The 16,645-nt window shown below is 43.5% G+C and overlaps 3 protein-coding genes across 3 annotated transcripts in view; 2 read left to right on the top strand and 1 right to left on the bottom strand.

The window, feature by feature from the left end:
• LOC130101150 (gastrula zinc finger protein XlCGF7.1-like) overlaps nucleotides 1-16,645 on the bottom strand; it is a 260,846-nt gene that overhangs the window by 174,965 nt on the left and 69,236 nt on the right. The window lies entirely within an intron of this gene.
• The window catches only part of LOC130101165 (zinc finger protein 420-like), a 70,941-nt gene that overhangs the window by 35,879 nt on the left and 18,417 nt on the right, over nucleotides 1-16,645 (top strand). The window contains exons 3-4 of the mRNA XM_056266752.1: nucleotides 9,922-10,175; nucleotides 10,875-11,450. Of these exons, the coding sequence (XP_056122727.1) occupies nucleotides 9,922-10,175; nucleotides 10,875-11,450 (830 nt within the window). The remainder of the gene's footprint in view (nucleotides 1-9,921; nucleotides 10,176-10,874; nucleotides 11,451-16,645) is intronic.
• The window catches only part of LOC130101133 (zinc finger protein 239-like), a 122,734-nt gene that overhangs the window by 5,355 nt on the left and 100,734 nt on the right, over nucleotides 1-16,645 (top strand). The gene's annotated exons all lie outside the window — the stretch shown is intronic.

The raw sequence follows: 16,645 nt of genomic DNA on the forward strand, positions 1-16,645 counted from the left end.
CCCGCCAGCGAATCGTTCTGTGTTAATACCGAGCTTACAGCTCTCAGCGGCGCGGGCGCGCGCTGAGCAGCTCTGTTGAATGCCGAGTGCAGGGGTGCGTGTGAGATTACAGGCACGCTCGCTGTAATGCTCACAGAGTGAGATGGGGAAATGTTTAACACTGTGTGTATAGTGCTTATGGGTGGCGGTGCATAGACTGTGGTAGGCACGCGCGCCACTTTCATAAAACTTCCCGCTCGTGGCGGGAGGTTTTTGGCCATATAAACAGTGTTTGTGAGTTGGGGTGCGTGCATAACAGCGGGCACACGCGCTACTCTTATACAACTTCCCGCTTTTACTGGGGAAGTGTTTATAACTGTGGGAACAGTGCTTGTGTGTAGTGGTGCATACGTGACAGTTGGCACACAATCTACATTTATGGGGCGTCCAGCCTGAGCTGGGAAAACATTTGGCACTGCGTTGACAGTTTTGATATGTGGGAATGCGCACTTTGGTGTGGACACGTGACCCTTTAATGACACAGGCAGAAAATAGCTCTTTATGTGATTTCTGTGTGTCGCCGTAAAAACGGCGTTTGTTTGCAGGTGGGCGAGCTGTGTGGCTGGCACATTGGCTGCTGTATAGACATTTCCAGCCGCCTGTAAGGGGACTGGGTAATGCTTTAAACTTTTTGGAGAGAACGGTCCGGCTCTTGCGAGACACGCGCTCTCCCTTTTCCTCCCTGTAGCTAGGAGGACTTACGAGGCTCTGGGTTCAGCACAATCCTGGGCCGAGGTCCCCGTCGCTCGGGCGGTTGTTTCCTGTTGGCAGAGCGCGAGCGGCGTCGAAAATCCGTTTCAGGTTTGGGCTGAGAGACGGGAGGCGCCGTCTTAGCTCGCTGCTGCTGAGGCGGCCGTTGGCAGCTCTGCGATGAGCTAGATCGCTTGGGCAGGAAGTGACGCATAGCCTGTGAGTCCTTACGGGCTTCGGTGAAGCGCTCGGCGAACTCCTTCACCGCTGGTCCAAACAGGCCGCTTTGGGAGATAGGCGCGTCGAGAAATGACGCCTTATCTGCATCCTTCATCTCTGTTAGCGTCAGCCACAGATGGCGCTCAAGGACAGTCAGGTTAGCCATAGCACGGCCGATGGATTGGGCGGTGGCTTTTGTAGCTCGCAGCGCTATGTCAGTGGCGCTGCGTAGGTCCTTAAATGCCTCAGGATCGGGTCCAGACTCGTCCATACTGCGGAGAAGTTTGGCTTGAAACACCTGGAGGACAGCCATAGAGTGAAGCGCTGATGCAGCTTGGCCGGCGGCGGCGTATGCGCGACCGGCGAGAGCTGAAGTAGACCGGCAAGGCTTCGAGGGATGAGAAGCTTTAGCTTTCCATCCAGCGTTGGAGGGTGGACACAGATGATTGGCCACAGCCTCCTCGAGGGGCGGAGTCCCCTCATAGCCTCTTTCTTTCGCGCCGTCCACAGAGGAGAGCGACAAAGAAAAAGAAGGCTTCAGGCGAGCGGAGTGCGGGGCTTTCCACGACTTCGTGAGTTCGTCGTGAACTTCTGGGAAGAAGGGGGAGGGTCTTTGTCGAGGGGCCTGTCGGTGCCCCTGCAGGAACCACTCGTCCAGTCGGCTGCGGGCGGGTTCTTCCGGGGAAGACCAATCGACCCCGAGGTCTTCCACGGCCTTAGAGAGAATGCGGACGATCTCCGAGTCCATGCTGGAGCCCGCGCTCGTGCCCGCTGATGTCGATGGAGCGGGGTCGAAGGACGAGCCCGGCCAGTCGTCGGATGCAGCATCACAGGAAAAACTGTCATCCTTATCATCGTCATCCCCTGACGCGCCAAACGAGACGAGCCCCATCGTTCCGCTGGAGGGGTGCTGGTCCGCCTGTGTCAACTGGACTGGCGGCGGGGAGTCTTCGGGTGGTGGTGAAGCACGCGGGGATTGGCCCGGCGTGACATCACTGCAAACCGCGTGCTCCGGCGGCCTCTGTGAGCGGCGTTTTTTCTTTCGCGGCTCGACTAGAGGAGACGGCAGCACGGAAGAGGTGGGCTCTTTCGCGGTGAAAACGGCGAAGCGAGCGCGCAGCTCAGTGAGGCCCAGGGCGTCACACTCGGGACATCCGCCTCGAGTAAGGGCAGCCTCTGCGTGGTCCGGTCCCAGGCAGCGGGCGCAAATGATGTGACGATCCCCGTCCTGAAGAGGGCCTCGACACGAGGCGCAGGAAGGCATTTGAAACAACGCCTTGTTAAATTTGCTCTTTTAGAAAGTGTCGCGGGGGCGAACACTGATAGCTTTTGAAAAGGATATTAGATGATGCGCGCCGGATGGCTTAGCAGAAGGGCGATCGAAGGCGGCTGAAGGCGCCGGCGTCCTCGAAGCAGTCCTGCTGTAGGCTTGTCGACGGCGGCGGCGAAAAGAATCCAACAAATCCGGAGGATCCAGCGAAGAGAAGGTTCTTTGCTGAAGGAGATTAAATCTAAAGAACTCAGACGACGGGGCGCCCAATATATAGCCCTTGGCCACGCCCATCTTGGCGGGCTCTGACGCGCGTGGGCGCGAAACACGCTCATTGGAAGCGGGTTCAGAGTCGCCCCGTCATTGGTTCGTGCAAGTTGCCGCAGCACAGCCAATGACCGAGCTGCCTCGCTCATTGCTGTATGCTGTGCAGCTGCAATGCGTTTTACATAAAGACTTCAATATTTCTTGAGAAAAGGAGTTTTCCCATAGCGTAAGCTTACGCAATAGGAGGAACCTCTCGAAAGGGAACCACATTTCATGCAGTGATGTCACCGCTGTCTTTGACAATGTTTTGACACTGCTGTACTCAAATTACACCTTCAAATTCCCTGCTTACACACGCTTCCTCATTGGATGCTTTGCCCGTATTTAAGATTCAGAATTATCTTGTGCTCTGCTTAGTTGTGTTTGGATTTTTCTTGCTTTTTCGTTTTGATGTTTTGTTTTGCAGGATTCATTTGTTGTGTATCTTCTTTTTTTTTTTTTTGCATAATTGTTCCTGTGTTTTGAACTGTCTTTTTGGTAAATATAATATTTGTGAATTTTGATTTATTTTGTATATTGTTTATTCATTTGAAGTGTTTTGATTTATGTGTATAACATACATACAGTTCGTTCATCTTCGGAACGCAAATTAAGATATTTTTGATTAAATCTGAGAGCTGGATCACTCCTCCATAGGCTTCTTAAGGGATCGAAACTGGCCGGCCCAAAAGTTATGAAAGACAATGTTAAAATAGTCCAAGTGACTACAGTGGCTCAATCTTAAGTTTATCAAGCGACGAGAATACTTTTTGTGCGCAAAAAAACAAACAAAAATAACGGCTTTATTCAACTAATCATTTCCTTCTCTGTGGGCCTGATATTTCACGTAGTGATATTGCGCAAAGCTTCTAGGTTGAACGTCACACGCAGGCTCACTATTGGCCGACGCTGGTGATGCGTGACGTACAACCTAGTCGGCCGTACAGAGAAGGAAATGATTAGTTGAATAAAGTTGTGGGATATTCTGCGCGCAGTGGGATGGTTGGAACTCAACTGGCCTAATTCTTCGGTTAGAAAGAACTGCAGCTACTCCAGAGCGAACTTGTCCATTCTCAGTATTTATTAAGCCACAAAAGTGCAAGTCGTAGACAGGTTTGCGTGGATATACATATAAAAGTGGTTTCTGTGAGAGAACAAAATAAGGATGATAAATATAAATGATAACATGACATGACAGAATATACACAGATAGTACCTGTATACATATACATGGAGAGGTTAAAGTTGTATTCGGTTAAAGTAAACCGTATTGAAATATACTCTAAATGCAGACCGCTGCAGCTAACAAGAGGTGTCAGATTACAAAGTGTGTGCGCTGCTCTAGCACTCCCGTGCGCTCTTTGTACCATTATTAATATGCCGATAAGACAAATATTTGAATCAACTGATAACATGACATGACAGAATATACACAGATAGTACCTGTATACATATACATGGAGAGGTTAAAGTTGTATTCGGTTAAAGTAAACCGTATTGAAATATACTCTAAATGCAGACCGCTGCAGCTAACAAGAGGTGTCAGATTACAAAGTGTGTGCGCTGCTCTAGCACTCCCGTGCGCTCTTTGTACCATTATTAATATGCCGATAAGACAAATATTTGAATCAACATGACAAGCAACTCCCTTTCCCATATGAATAAACATCGTTAACAAATATAACATGATGATTCAGTGAATACGCGCGAGCACTGCGCCCGATTGTATGTGTATTGACACAATTTCTGAGGTAAAATAAACTTCACGCTCTGACACTCTCTAAAAACCCATCTACAATGACATTAAATATCTTTACTTACGTAGTTATGAACGCACAGCAATACCACACAAAGAAGAACGACTTTTAGAAACGAAACAATGCCAGGAAAACTCCGTGCGCTGGATGCTGCTGAATGAAACTTTTTGCGCATACATCACAAGTCTGAACAAGTTCAACAAGTTCAGCAAACATGCCGCAAGCGGATGCTTGCGGCAGGGAATTTTGTACAAAAGTCGTTTTTTTTTTTTGCGCACAAAAAGTATTTTTGTTGCTTGATAAACTTAAGATTGAGCCACTGTAGTCACTTGGACTATTTTAACGATGTCTTTCATAACTTTTGGGCCGGCCAGTTTCGATCCCTTAAGAAGCCTATGGAGGAGTGATCCAGCTCTCAGATTTAATCAAAAATATCTTAATTTGTGTTCCGAAGATGAACGAACGTCTTACGGGGTTGGAACAACACGAGGGAGAGTAATTACTGACAGAATTTTCATTTTTGGGTGAACTAACCCTTTAAGGTTCAACATCAAGGCCTGTTGGTGGATGAACATTTGCCATCCACCTCAGTAGCACCTCAATGCAGTAGCTACATGAGATCCACGGGGAGGAGTCGGATCAAGATCCAAGGGGTGGAGATGGGTAGGATTAGGGGTGGGTTTAGGGATTAGGGGTGGGTTTAGGGATCAGGGGGCGGAGATGGGTAGCCATATCAGCCTAGAAAATCGCAACTTTACATTTTCCGTCGGTCTTAGTGCACGATGTAACTACAGAAGAGTCAAGTTTTAAATAGGAAAAATATCAAAACTCTTTGGTCATTTTTTTTTTTAGAAATGCTAAGTCTTGTCCACTTCAATGATGTATGCTAAGCTATGCTAAAAGTGGTACCGCCAGAACCGGAGATCGGCTGAATGGATTCAAAAACGGTAAAACTCAGTTTAACTCTGGGGGAGTTGTAAAATGAGCCTATTTCCCAAAAAAAGTGGAGTATCCCTTTAAGGATGGGACATACAGGTTTGAACACAACATTACATCTAATATCTAAACATCCATCGGGAATGTGTGAGAAATGTGGACACTGTGGAACATGTGATTATAAATTGTGAGGATTATGATGAAGAGAGGGAAGTGCTAAGATTAGAAATATGGAAGAATGAAGGAATGGAGTTAACATTAAAGAATATATTAGACTCAGACAGTGGCGTAACTATCGGTAAGAAGGGTACGCGGTTGCTTACGGGCCCGGACCAATCAGGGGCCCGCTTGACTGGAAGATATTGATTGACAGCCGGGGCCCCCTATCGCATATTACTACTTTTAGTTTGATCGCATTTTACTTTATCACGATTTTGTTTTAAATATATAATGACAACAACATATTTTACAGATCATTAAATACATGTGTGAAACGAACAATCATGGATTTTGGTGTAATTTGTTTTGAGCTGGGACTGGGGAATCCCCGGGTCGGCTGTTTAAAGTTACACGCGCGCGCCACTTCATGCGTTTTCTCAGATCGGATAGCTACTGATTTATCAAAACGATTCCATTTACAGCTGGTCACATAAATGTGTTTTTGCAAAACAGATATAGATCCGATCTTCAATTTCCGCGCTATATCGTCGCTGTCCGATGAAAACCGCGTATGTCCATTTTGCCGATTTTGAGATTTTTGGACGGATATAATGTCCAGGTTCATTTCCGTATACAGCATGCTTCACATTATCTAAATGACCAATGAAAAGTTGTGAAATCATGTCATCTGATTTTCACGTATATCCATTTGGTGTCAAAGCTGTCAATCACGCCGCGTATCTCCCACCCTGTGGATGCATCTCGCCGGTCTCGTGAAGATTCGAACATGGATTCGAAGCACTGCTACTTGGGCGCAGAGATATCACGCAACACCTGAAATAAAGCTTATTGCCACAAAGAACCGGCGAAAGTAATGATTATGCATGAAACATTTAAATTGTTGATAAAGTTGACGATACAGACTCGCCATCTTCGCAGTAGTGAACGCGCCTATAGAGAGAAATGCACACTTCACATGAAGTGCTTATTTATTAATCCAGGCAAATTTGTTGATGAAACATTGATTAAAATGAAGATACAATTTATACAAAACGAAATAAAATTTAAAGAAAGGCTTTCTACAAAACAAAACTTAGTAGATCAAAATCTGACCCATTCCAAATGTTTTCCGATATAGGCCTAATTGGTCATCTTATGATCCTCTTACTCATCTCATGCGGTTCCGTTTTCATATAGCCTAATCAACATATATGAAATAATAAAAAAAAAACATTGTATTATTTAAACATAAATATGAAACGTTAACGTATGTTTAAGTTTTTTAACTTATAAGCGTCACACCGCTCCGCTTTGCTCACATGCTAATAATCAAACAATACCCAGCGATCTTCGAATATTATTTTTGCTTGAAAATTTCGTTTTGTATAAATTGTATCTTCATTTTAATCAATGTTTTCATCAACAAATTTGCAAGCTTTATTTCAGGTGTTGCTTGATAGCTGATCTCTGCGCCCAAGTAGCAGTGCTCCGACTGTGCTTCCCCCTCATAGTATCAGTCTATCATTGCCATGTCAGTGTATTGATTCATTGTCCCTTCATAGTTTGCAAGAGACATATAATAAACTGACCGTATTAATAAACTGAGACGTAGGCTGTTTAATAAACTGAGCGTAGCCTATTCATCTGTCAATATGAAACGCGACTGGGTCATTCTAATTAATGATCGGAAAAACGCGTATCGACCACCGTTACTGTAAAATATGCACGTATGTCCATTTAAACTCAATTTTGGTCAAATGTGGATTACATCATTACACTGGCAAGAATATGGTTACATTTAAAGGTGCTCTAAGCGATGTCATGTGTTTTTTAGGCCAAAACATTTTTTGTCACATACAGCAAACATCTCCTCACTATCCGCTGGCTGCCTGTCCCCTGAACACACTGTAAAGAAACGCGATCTCTGTAGACAGCCCATGCTTCACAAACAGCACCAAAAACAAACTGCAGCGACCCTCCCCAAAACATAACAAACTGTTCCAGCCAATGACCGACAAGAAGGGTTTGGGGGTGTGGTTTGGGGGGTTAGGGCCCTTACATAGTCAACGCATCGGTACGCATACGCGTGCGCAAGGCTACACATCGCTACGCTTCGGCCGCCATTATGCGTCGATGCGTAGCCAAATGTGTCATCCTAGTTTTTGATACGCGACGCGCCGATGCACGCAATACTATGCGTTGTCGGTGGGGGCGACATTGCAAGTAATGTACATAAAAAGATATATTATTATGTTTACAGAAGAAGAAGATTTGAATACAATGGCGGGCGAAGAGGAAAAGTTATGCGAGCTTGTTCGTATACATCCTTTGTTGCCGCCGATGTAAAATCAGCAATATGCACTCCTCTTCAGTTGCCATTTTGATCTGAATATTACGTGACCCGACTCTAGACTCTACTACCCCCTGCTGCGCGATCGGTGTATTGCATTTCACGCATCGCCGGTGACGCTTGTGTACTATGAAAAGGAGCGCGTAGCTCGCGTCACTCGCGTTGCTCGCGTTGACTATGTAAAGGCCCTTAAGGCCAATTTATACTTCTGCGTCGAGTGTACGCCGTAGTGTACGGCGTAGGCTGCGCACGTAGGCAACGCCGTCATGAGCATTTATACTTCTGCGTTTAGGTCTGCGTTGCTCTGCAGTACAGCGCCGAAACGCCAGTTGGCGGCGGAGGGTTTTAATGTTCCACTGTGTATAGATTCCTCGCGGCAAGAAGAAGAAGATTCCTCGCGGCTGTTTTGAGTTTAGGTTACTACAAGCAATGCCGACTGAAAGAGAGCAGATCATGTTGGAGTTGGAGCTTATAGAGGTGGAAAAGGTAAATTTTTAGTTTTTTTAACAGTTTCGCTGTACTTAGAATTTAAAAATGGCGGGCGGTACAGAAGAACATGCCGGAAATGCATAGGAGGAAACGCGATGCTACCAAGCCGACCAATCACAGATCTTGCGGTCCGCGTCGTCGCGACGTGTAGTTACATTTTTGAGGAGGTGCGCGTCAGGTTACGGCGAAGGGTACAGCGTATGGTACGCGTCTGTGCGTATGCTACGCCGTACCTACTGCGCGCACCCGACGCAGAAGTATAAATTGGCCTTTAGTGTGCGGATGAGGAGGAGGGAGGGTCTAGCTAGCCTCCGTTTTGTTTGACAATAGTTCGAACGTCAACAAGAAGTGACGTCACCCAGGATCGCTTACGCCGCCTTCACACTGGCAGTTGAAATCAGCTCCGATACGGCACCGAAACGACCGGAAGTCATTCATTTCCTATGGAGATTCGCAGACCGCATGCGAATGGGTCCGAAACGGGTCCGACAGAGTGCGGTGCGAAGAAAATCGCGTCCGTTGGTCATCCGGATGCGTTCAAAAAATTGAACTCTTGCGAAAAGCTACGGACGGTTCCTATCCGACAATTCCAGCGGAAGTTGAGCGTTGCTATGGTACCGATAAACAAACCTGATTTCTAAACTTTTCATACAATAAATAATGATTTTAGAACGATAAGTTGTCATGTCATTTTTTTTATTTTCATGACTTAACGTTATTAGGGCAGTTATACAATTAAAATGTAGGCTATAATTAAATAATTAAAATGGCTATAATTAAATATTGTGGCCATTTTCCCTCACCCCGCTCATTCACATACAGACAGAAAATTCAATGATGGCAAATCGTCGGCTGGTCAATGCACTTGCTGTTGCTCTCCTATACTGGAGACGCAAGCACAAAAATAAGAGATCAGTGTGGGTGAAATACTACCTGGCGGAGAGAAATCAATATGGGGAGTTTCACCGTCTGGTCGGTGAGCTGCGTTTGAACAACGGTGAGGATTTCAGGGAGTATTTCAGGGTGTCGCGCTGTCAGTTTGACGAAATCCTCCACCGTGTTGGTCCACGGATCAAGAGAATCAACACCCGGCTTCGGAGATGTATTTGTCCGGCAGAACGCCTAGCCATCTGTCTCCGGTGATTTTCCTTTTCATCATCAAGTTATTTGGTTATTTCAATATTATTATAGTCTATTTTGTTAACTGTATTTTCTATTAAGCTAAAAACTATTGAATTTTCTTATTTTCGCCCTTAAACATATAAGATGTCCTTGTTTATCTAGAAATGTATCCGCCAAATAAATGTATGTATTATAGGGCTGGGAAAAAATTAATCGTGATTAATCACATCCAAAATAAAATCTTTGTTTACATAAAATATGTGTGTAGTTTGTATAATTATTTTGTATATATAAATACACACACATGCATGTATATATTTAAGAAAAATGTGTTATTAATATAAAAAATATGTGTATTTATATATAATATAAATGATGTATAAATATAGATACAGTATATACATGCAAATATTTCTTAAATATATACATGCCTATGTGTGTATTTATATATACAAAATAATTATACACACTACACACACATATTTTATGTAAACAAAAAATTTATTTTGGATGCGATTAATCACGATTTTTTCCCAGCCCTTATTATTGTTGTTATTATTAATATTTTATTTATGTTCTTTCAGACACCTGGCGACTGGTGACTCCTATCACTCTCTCTCCTACCGCTTCCGAGTGGGCTGGAGCACTGTATCTCTCATTGTGCCTGAGGTGGCCAAGGTTATCTGGGAGGAGCTAGTGGATGTCTACATGCCTGTGCCAAAGGAGAGTGATTGGCAGGATATTGCAGAGCAGTTCCGGGTCAACCGTGACTTCCCCAATTGCATAGGGGCCATTGATGGGAAGCATGTGAGCATAGGCGTCGATTTCGGTGGGGACGGTGGGTACGCGTCCCCACCAGATTTCGTCATGAGTCATTTTGTACCCACCACTCTTGGAAACATTGAGGCACGGTCGGATGTACCTAATACAAATAAAACATCTCCAGTTAACTAGCAGAGCATTCATTTAGTTCGCTCTTAAATAAGAGATCTAGCTAAAATGTTTTGTTTTTTAACTCAAGCTGAGCGCTCGTGTCCGCTGCTATCAGTGTCGTGGATACAGTGTTCTCTGTGGCTCGCGCACAGTCTTCACTCGGACGCGCACTTCAATCTATCGCCGTTGTATATATTCATTCCGGTGAAATTACAAAATAAAATGCACAAAAAACGTGTCCCTGGCTGCTTGATATAGACTGTAACCACTGATGAACATTATTCAGTTTTGAGAGAAAAAAAAACTATACCGAGGGCGGATTAGAACCCGTCACCTCTGACACGCTTGGCAAAAGATCTACCACCAGACCATTTAAGAACTCAAACAAAAATTTGCGGATCGATGCATTTATTTACGGGTTAAACAGGCTGCAGAATTTGTACCCAGCACTTTTGAAAATGCACTTCCGAATGCGTCTCTGTCCCCACCACATTTCAAACCAAACTGACGCCCGTGCATGTGAGGATCGTGGCACCACCCAATTCAGGCTCCCTTTTTTTTAATTATAAGGGGACCTTCTCCATTGTGCTCCTTGCGGTTGTAGATGCCAACCTCTGCTTCCGAATTATTGATGTGGGTGCCTATGGTCGCGGGAGTGATGGAGGCACACTGAGGGAGTCTGCCTTTGGTCGCGCTCTCCAGGAAGGCACCTTGGGAGTCCCACCAGATGCCATCATCCCTGGAGCAGAGGATCTCGGGCCACTTCCTTACACATTTGTGGGGGACGAAGCCTTCCCGTTGCGCCGTCACCTGATGCGTCCATATCCTGGAAGGAACCTCTGCAGACGCCGTCGGATGTTCAACTATCGCATGTCTCGGACAAGAATGGTAGTAGAGCAAGCCTTCGGTGTGCTGGCAGCCAGGTTCAGGATCTACCATCGAGTGATGTGGCAGCATCCACACAATGTGGAGGTGTGCGTGAAGGCAACCTGTGTCCTCCACAACCTTCTTCGCCGTGATGCCCCAACACGCCCCTATAGACCAAGGGAGAATCGAGCGCCCAACCCACCCCCCAGTGTTGTCTTGCCCAGTGTCTTCCGACAAGGTGCCAATAATTCCAGCGCGGAGGCTGTTCGTGTCAGAGAGGCCTACACAACCTACTTTTCCTCTGAGGTGGGAGGTGTCCACCGACATGATCCTGTGTCATAATCACAGACCAAAAGGCCCTTTTAAGGGCCAACCACAATGTCATAAATTGCAATTCCATGTCAGTGTTGTCATTTCATTTAACTAAATTAAAATTACCACAGTACTGAATAATAGTTAAAGTGAACTTTATTATTGTGTTTAATAATTTGTATTATTGAGTGTGTGTGTGTCTGTCTGTCTGTGAGTATCATTAGTGAGTGAGTGAGAGTGTGTTTGTCTGTCTGTCTGTCTGTCTGTGTGTGTGTGTGTGTGTGTGTGTGTGTGTGTGCGCGTTCAGCTCCACCAGATTCTGAAAAAACAAAAACAAAAAATGAAAAGGTGAGATGGCAGCATGTTACACATTATCAATGCCAGTGTGGAGAATTTTTCACAGCAAAATACTTACACTCAAATTCAGCTACATATATCAGCTGGTGAATTTTCAGCTTCGTAGCAGCGTTTTTTTGAATGGACATCCTTTTTAGGGCGGGGAGCAGGCTGTCCAAGAAGGCCTGGTCTGGGTCTTTCTCCTGTGTCGGTGGTTGATTGGCAGATTCGATTGCAGTCGCAATCATTTGCTCAAATGCTGAGGGGCTTGCAGAAACAACCCGCCGCCTACGCCTGCGCTCACCTGACAGGTCTGGTGTGCCCCCTGTTTCATGTGGGCGCACGCTCTCCTGTGTGTGATCTGTGACTCTCTCTCTTTCCTGGTTCTCTCCCTCTCTCTCCTGATTCTCTCCCTCTCTCTCCTGATTCTCTCCCTCCTGGGTCTCACCCTCTCCCTCCTGGGTCTCTCTCTCTCGCTCCTGGGTCTCTCCCTCTCGCTCCTGGGTCTCTCCCTCTGTCTCAGTGAGGTTGGAGGTTGTCCTCCGTGGTGTGATGAACGGCAGGAGGAAGGACATAATCTGGGCATAACGCCAGGGCCTCTTCTGAGAGGCAGCAGCCCCGCTTACCCGCCTGGACTGGTCCTCCCTCCTATACCGAACATAGGCATCACGGAGGTCCCTCCACTTTTTTTTTACATCCTCCACTGAAAAGCACAGACAATGTTCAGCACATTTCTTTATTTCTTTCAAGTTTACAGGTTTGTGTTGCCTAACTTTGATTGCATGTATCTTAAGCACAGTTTGTAGTGCAGGATTATATTACTATAAAAAAAAAAATTGTCGAAACGCATATTTGACAGTGAGTTGACGGTAGTATTATCCTGAGTTAGATGCAGATTTACTATGTTTAAATTTATGTTCATTAGTAAAAACAGTAACATCTGTTTGAAAAAAAGTAACAACCATATTTTTATTTGGTAAAATGTAATCTGACTTTTTGAGTTTTATTCAAATTAACCTTTGGTCATCCAGTATCATGCATTTTAGATCATGATAACCACAGATAAAACCATGCATAGCCTATAGCACCTCACTATCATGGCAAAATGTAACTGTATGGTTTCTATGGTATTTGTATGAAAAACAGTAGCCTAACAATACATTAAATACTGTAATTTTATTACATTAGTCCTTTAATACATTGTCTACATTAATAATATAATACAATTCAATATGTATATCCCACATTTCATGGTGGAAATAATATAATAGGCTATAACGTTACAGTAAATCCATGGTAAATGAAGGGAATTTGTAGACGGAAAAGTCTTCTGTATCGTTGCGCACAGTGACAGACATCGAACTATTGACATTATACCACTAAAATATCACATTTTTTAGCCGACCTGACATCTCAACGTCCTGAGCGACTTTCCTCCACGCAGCAGCCTTCCTATTAATATCTCTGTAGCCCTCATCAGAGAGATCATACAGAATCGTACATTCTGACACGGACAAAATCAACCTTTCTAATCTCTCCGCCATTTTTGTTCTACCCGCTTCCGACGCTTTTCGCGGTGTAGTACGACGTCCGCTGGGGGCGTATTGCGAATTACGGAGCTGATTTCAACTGCCAGTGTGAAGGCGGCGTTAGAGAACCTTTAAAGTTGTCGTACCAAGTATGACAACGCTACGTTCAACTGCTTTTGAAATTACGTGTTTTTTTCACTTCCTGAAAAGTAACCGTTTTGGACATAGGCCTACGTGAGTTTCATCGGGCAGCGACGATATGCAGATTTAATAGAGTTCACGTCACCGAAAGCAACAGATAAGCTGCATTTTATTGATCATCAGCTAAAATGTCTAAATCGTAGACCGCAATTAGAGAGAGCGGCAACAGTACTGGTAAGATCATTTCGTTTCTTTACTTTTAATGAAGATGATTGTGTGTTAAGCGAGCGTCTGCGACTTACTTTCACTTTGATTTGCGATAGTTTGTGCGTTGGCTTGATGAATAGATGCTCATCTGCGGTGATGCGTGTTGTTGCAGAAGCGTCGTATATGACTGACATATAGCCTATAACACGCTCTCACACGTTTATTTTTTTTTAGCATTTTTAGAGGAGTAAAATTGACATATGTGGTTTCAACAACCAGATGTATTTACACTTGTCCAGTGTCGTCTGGAATGCGGCCCAGACCACCTCCTGAAGTGGTTTGAGCGACCGGATTCAAATCCGTCTCGAATGCGTTTCGAAGGGAATTTACACCTGGTCTTTTCACGATCGGATAGCTATACGATCACAGAAAAAGCATGAAGTGGCCAGGTGTAAACAGTTCCTTGCGTATTGCATGCAAAAGCCTACTCGTGGACATTGCGTCATCACGTGTTGTAGTAGGGGGCCCGCCTTGATAATCCTGCATAAGGGCCCGGTGTTGGCTCGTTACGCCACTGGACTCAGATATAGGAAATAGTACGGTCACGGTGTCATTTCAGTTTCTGAACAACAGGATTAATGTAGAAGAAATGTATGCTGATGATAAACTGTGGGTAAAGGAAAGAATATCTGAAGGAAAAAGTGGTGATGGTAAGTAGATCACCACATCATTTCTGCTTGCATACACACAACAAATCAAACATTGTGCAAGTGCACACATTTACTACACATAGAATCACAATGGAATGGTAAGTAGCTGTTATATGTTTTAGTCTTTAGTTTTATTATAATTTAATTTATCTTGACTGATAAAAACTTTGTACAACACATACATTTGATACAGAAAGAGAGAGTTAATGTACAGATTTACAGATGATAGCTTTAAAAAAAATGTGGTGCTAACGGCAAAGCTGTTGGTTCAGTCTAAAATGGCGACAGCAGCGCCATCTAGCGATTGTTGTCAAAACTGCAACGGAGTTTCGCCTCTCGGTACTTCTATACTCTTAGGTATAACATGCGGCCCCTTTAAGAGTGAAACAGCGGCCGTTTCGCACAGGAAGTGATTCCTCGCTCGGTCAGTCTCGGCGGAAAGGTTGAATTGGAATTTGTTTGTAGCGGCTGATTTGGTAACGATCGTGAATGAACGTGGAACATTTTCTTCGGATGCCGTATATTTCCAGTCTGCAGGTGAGAGATGTTCTCAGATTACAGAGTTTAACATTAACCAGCTCCAGAGTACAAGCCCTCATATCGTGAATAATTAGGTAAAGTTGGTTTTATATTCGCACATTCAGATAGAACTTCCGCGTTCGATAACTCGTGAACTAAACATTGTTACTACACAAATAATACCTAACACATAACTACACATACAACACCAGCAGCTACAATCTAATTTTCCTCAAAACGAGCTTTCCTTCGCAGTTGACAATATAAATTGATATCTATGCGCAGGCTGCGGCGAAGGGACCGTCTGCAAAGTGCAAAAACCGAAAAGTGTTATTACAAAATATAAAAAAACGTCACTGTAATTATCTGTATTGTTGCAAATTCACATCACTGCAGTCCTGCTGTTTTTATAACAACACTTTGTTTGGATAAATGCAATACAATTGTATAATTTTTCATAATAACAAATCATAAAAATAATGCATATAATGCAAGGCTCTATAATACTTTAGTCTCACATGTCTGTTGATATTATTTTAATATCATGCATTTAAGGCAATTGTTAGGGTCGTTTGTTTGTTATTGGTGTGTTTGTTTTTTCTTCATAAAATTTTTTTTTGTACATATTTGGAACTATTTAGTAACTTTATATAAAACATGTTTAACATGTTTATTTTTACATTCTCTCTTTTTGCATTTGTAATATTTTTTTTTACCTATTAACAGATCTTGTATCAGTTAGATTTGATAAAAAGGTGCAGATCTTTTAAAATAACTATTTACATCAACTAAAATGTTAACATGTTCTTCATTTGTAATATTTTTTTAATATAATTTGGAACTATTTAGTAACTTTATATATATATATATATATATATATATAAACATGTTTATACACTAATAGAGCTGCCAACTCTCACACATTGGCCGTGAGACACACTCATTTGATTGTTTCACACGCTCACACACCACACCCCCGATTTCTCACGCTGAAGTGTCAACCTGGGGTGCGTTTCCCAAAAGCATAGTTGGCCAACAATGCTTTTGGGAAATGCACCCCAGGTCGGTCAAATGCCTGGAAGATGAGTGTATCTATCTACCTGTTGAGCCACTAGTGATCGACTAGTTATGCCGCAAATGAGTTCAAATCTCTCGTATTCTAGAGCGAGCGCCAGAGGCAGAGATTGTGCTTCAAACCACGTAGCACGCGCACGGCATAGAGGGAAAGCGAGCGAGAGACCTTGCGTGTGACCCCGAATGTCAAATAAAGCTGTTCTCATTTCCTATTTTTTTTGTTGTCAGACAATAGAACGAGTAGCTATAATATAGTGAATGATTACATTTTTTATTGGCCTATATGTGGAACATTATCTGAATTGAGAGAGTTAGGGAACCGGACGAACTAAGTAACAAGTTACTTACAAGTAACTTGTTACAAGTAATAAGCACAAGAAAAGAAATACAATTAAAATGGTCAAACTAAATTCTTTAAATATAAAACAAAAGAAAGGCAGATAAGTTGTAACACTCGTCTTATTTCAAAGACAAAATGAAACACAAAAAATATAAGGGGGGAACCACATCCAAATATAATTGCCAAACACCAGCTCAAAAGAAATATCAAAATAATATATCACAATACCATAAAGCAATAATACTCTACAATCACTCAAAACCAAGTCCAATGAGTCCTTTGATATTAGCTCAGTCCAAAAGAATTTAAACACCAAATCATAAAATAATAATTTGGATAA

This window comes from Rhinichthys klamathensis, unplaced genomic scaffold (genome assembly GCF_029890125.1).
Source record: "Rhinichthys klamathensis goyatoka isolate OS25496 unplaced genomic scaffold, OSU_Roscu_1.1 h1tg000253l_1, whole genome shotgun sequence".
Classification (NCBI taxonomy): domain Eukaryota; kingdom Metazoa; phylum Chordata; class Actinopteri; order Cypriniformes; family Leuciscidae; genus Rhinichthys; species Rhinichthys klamathensis.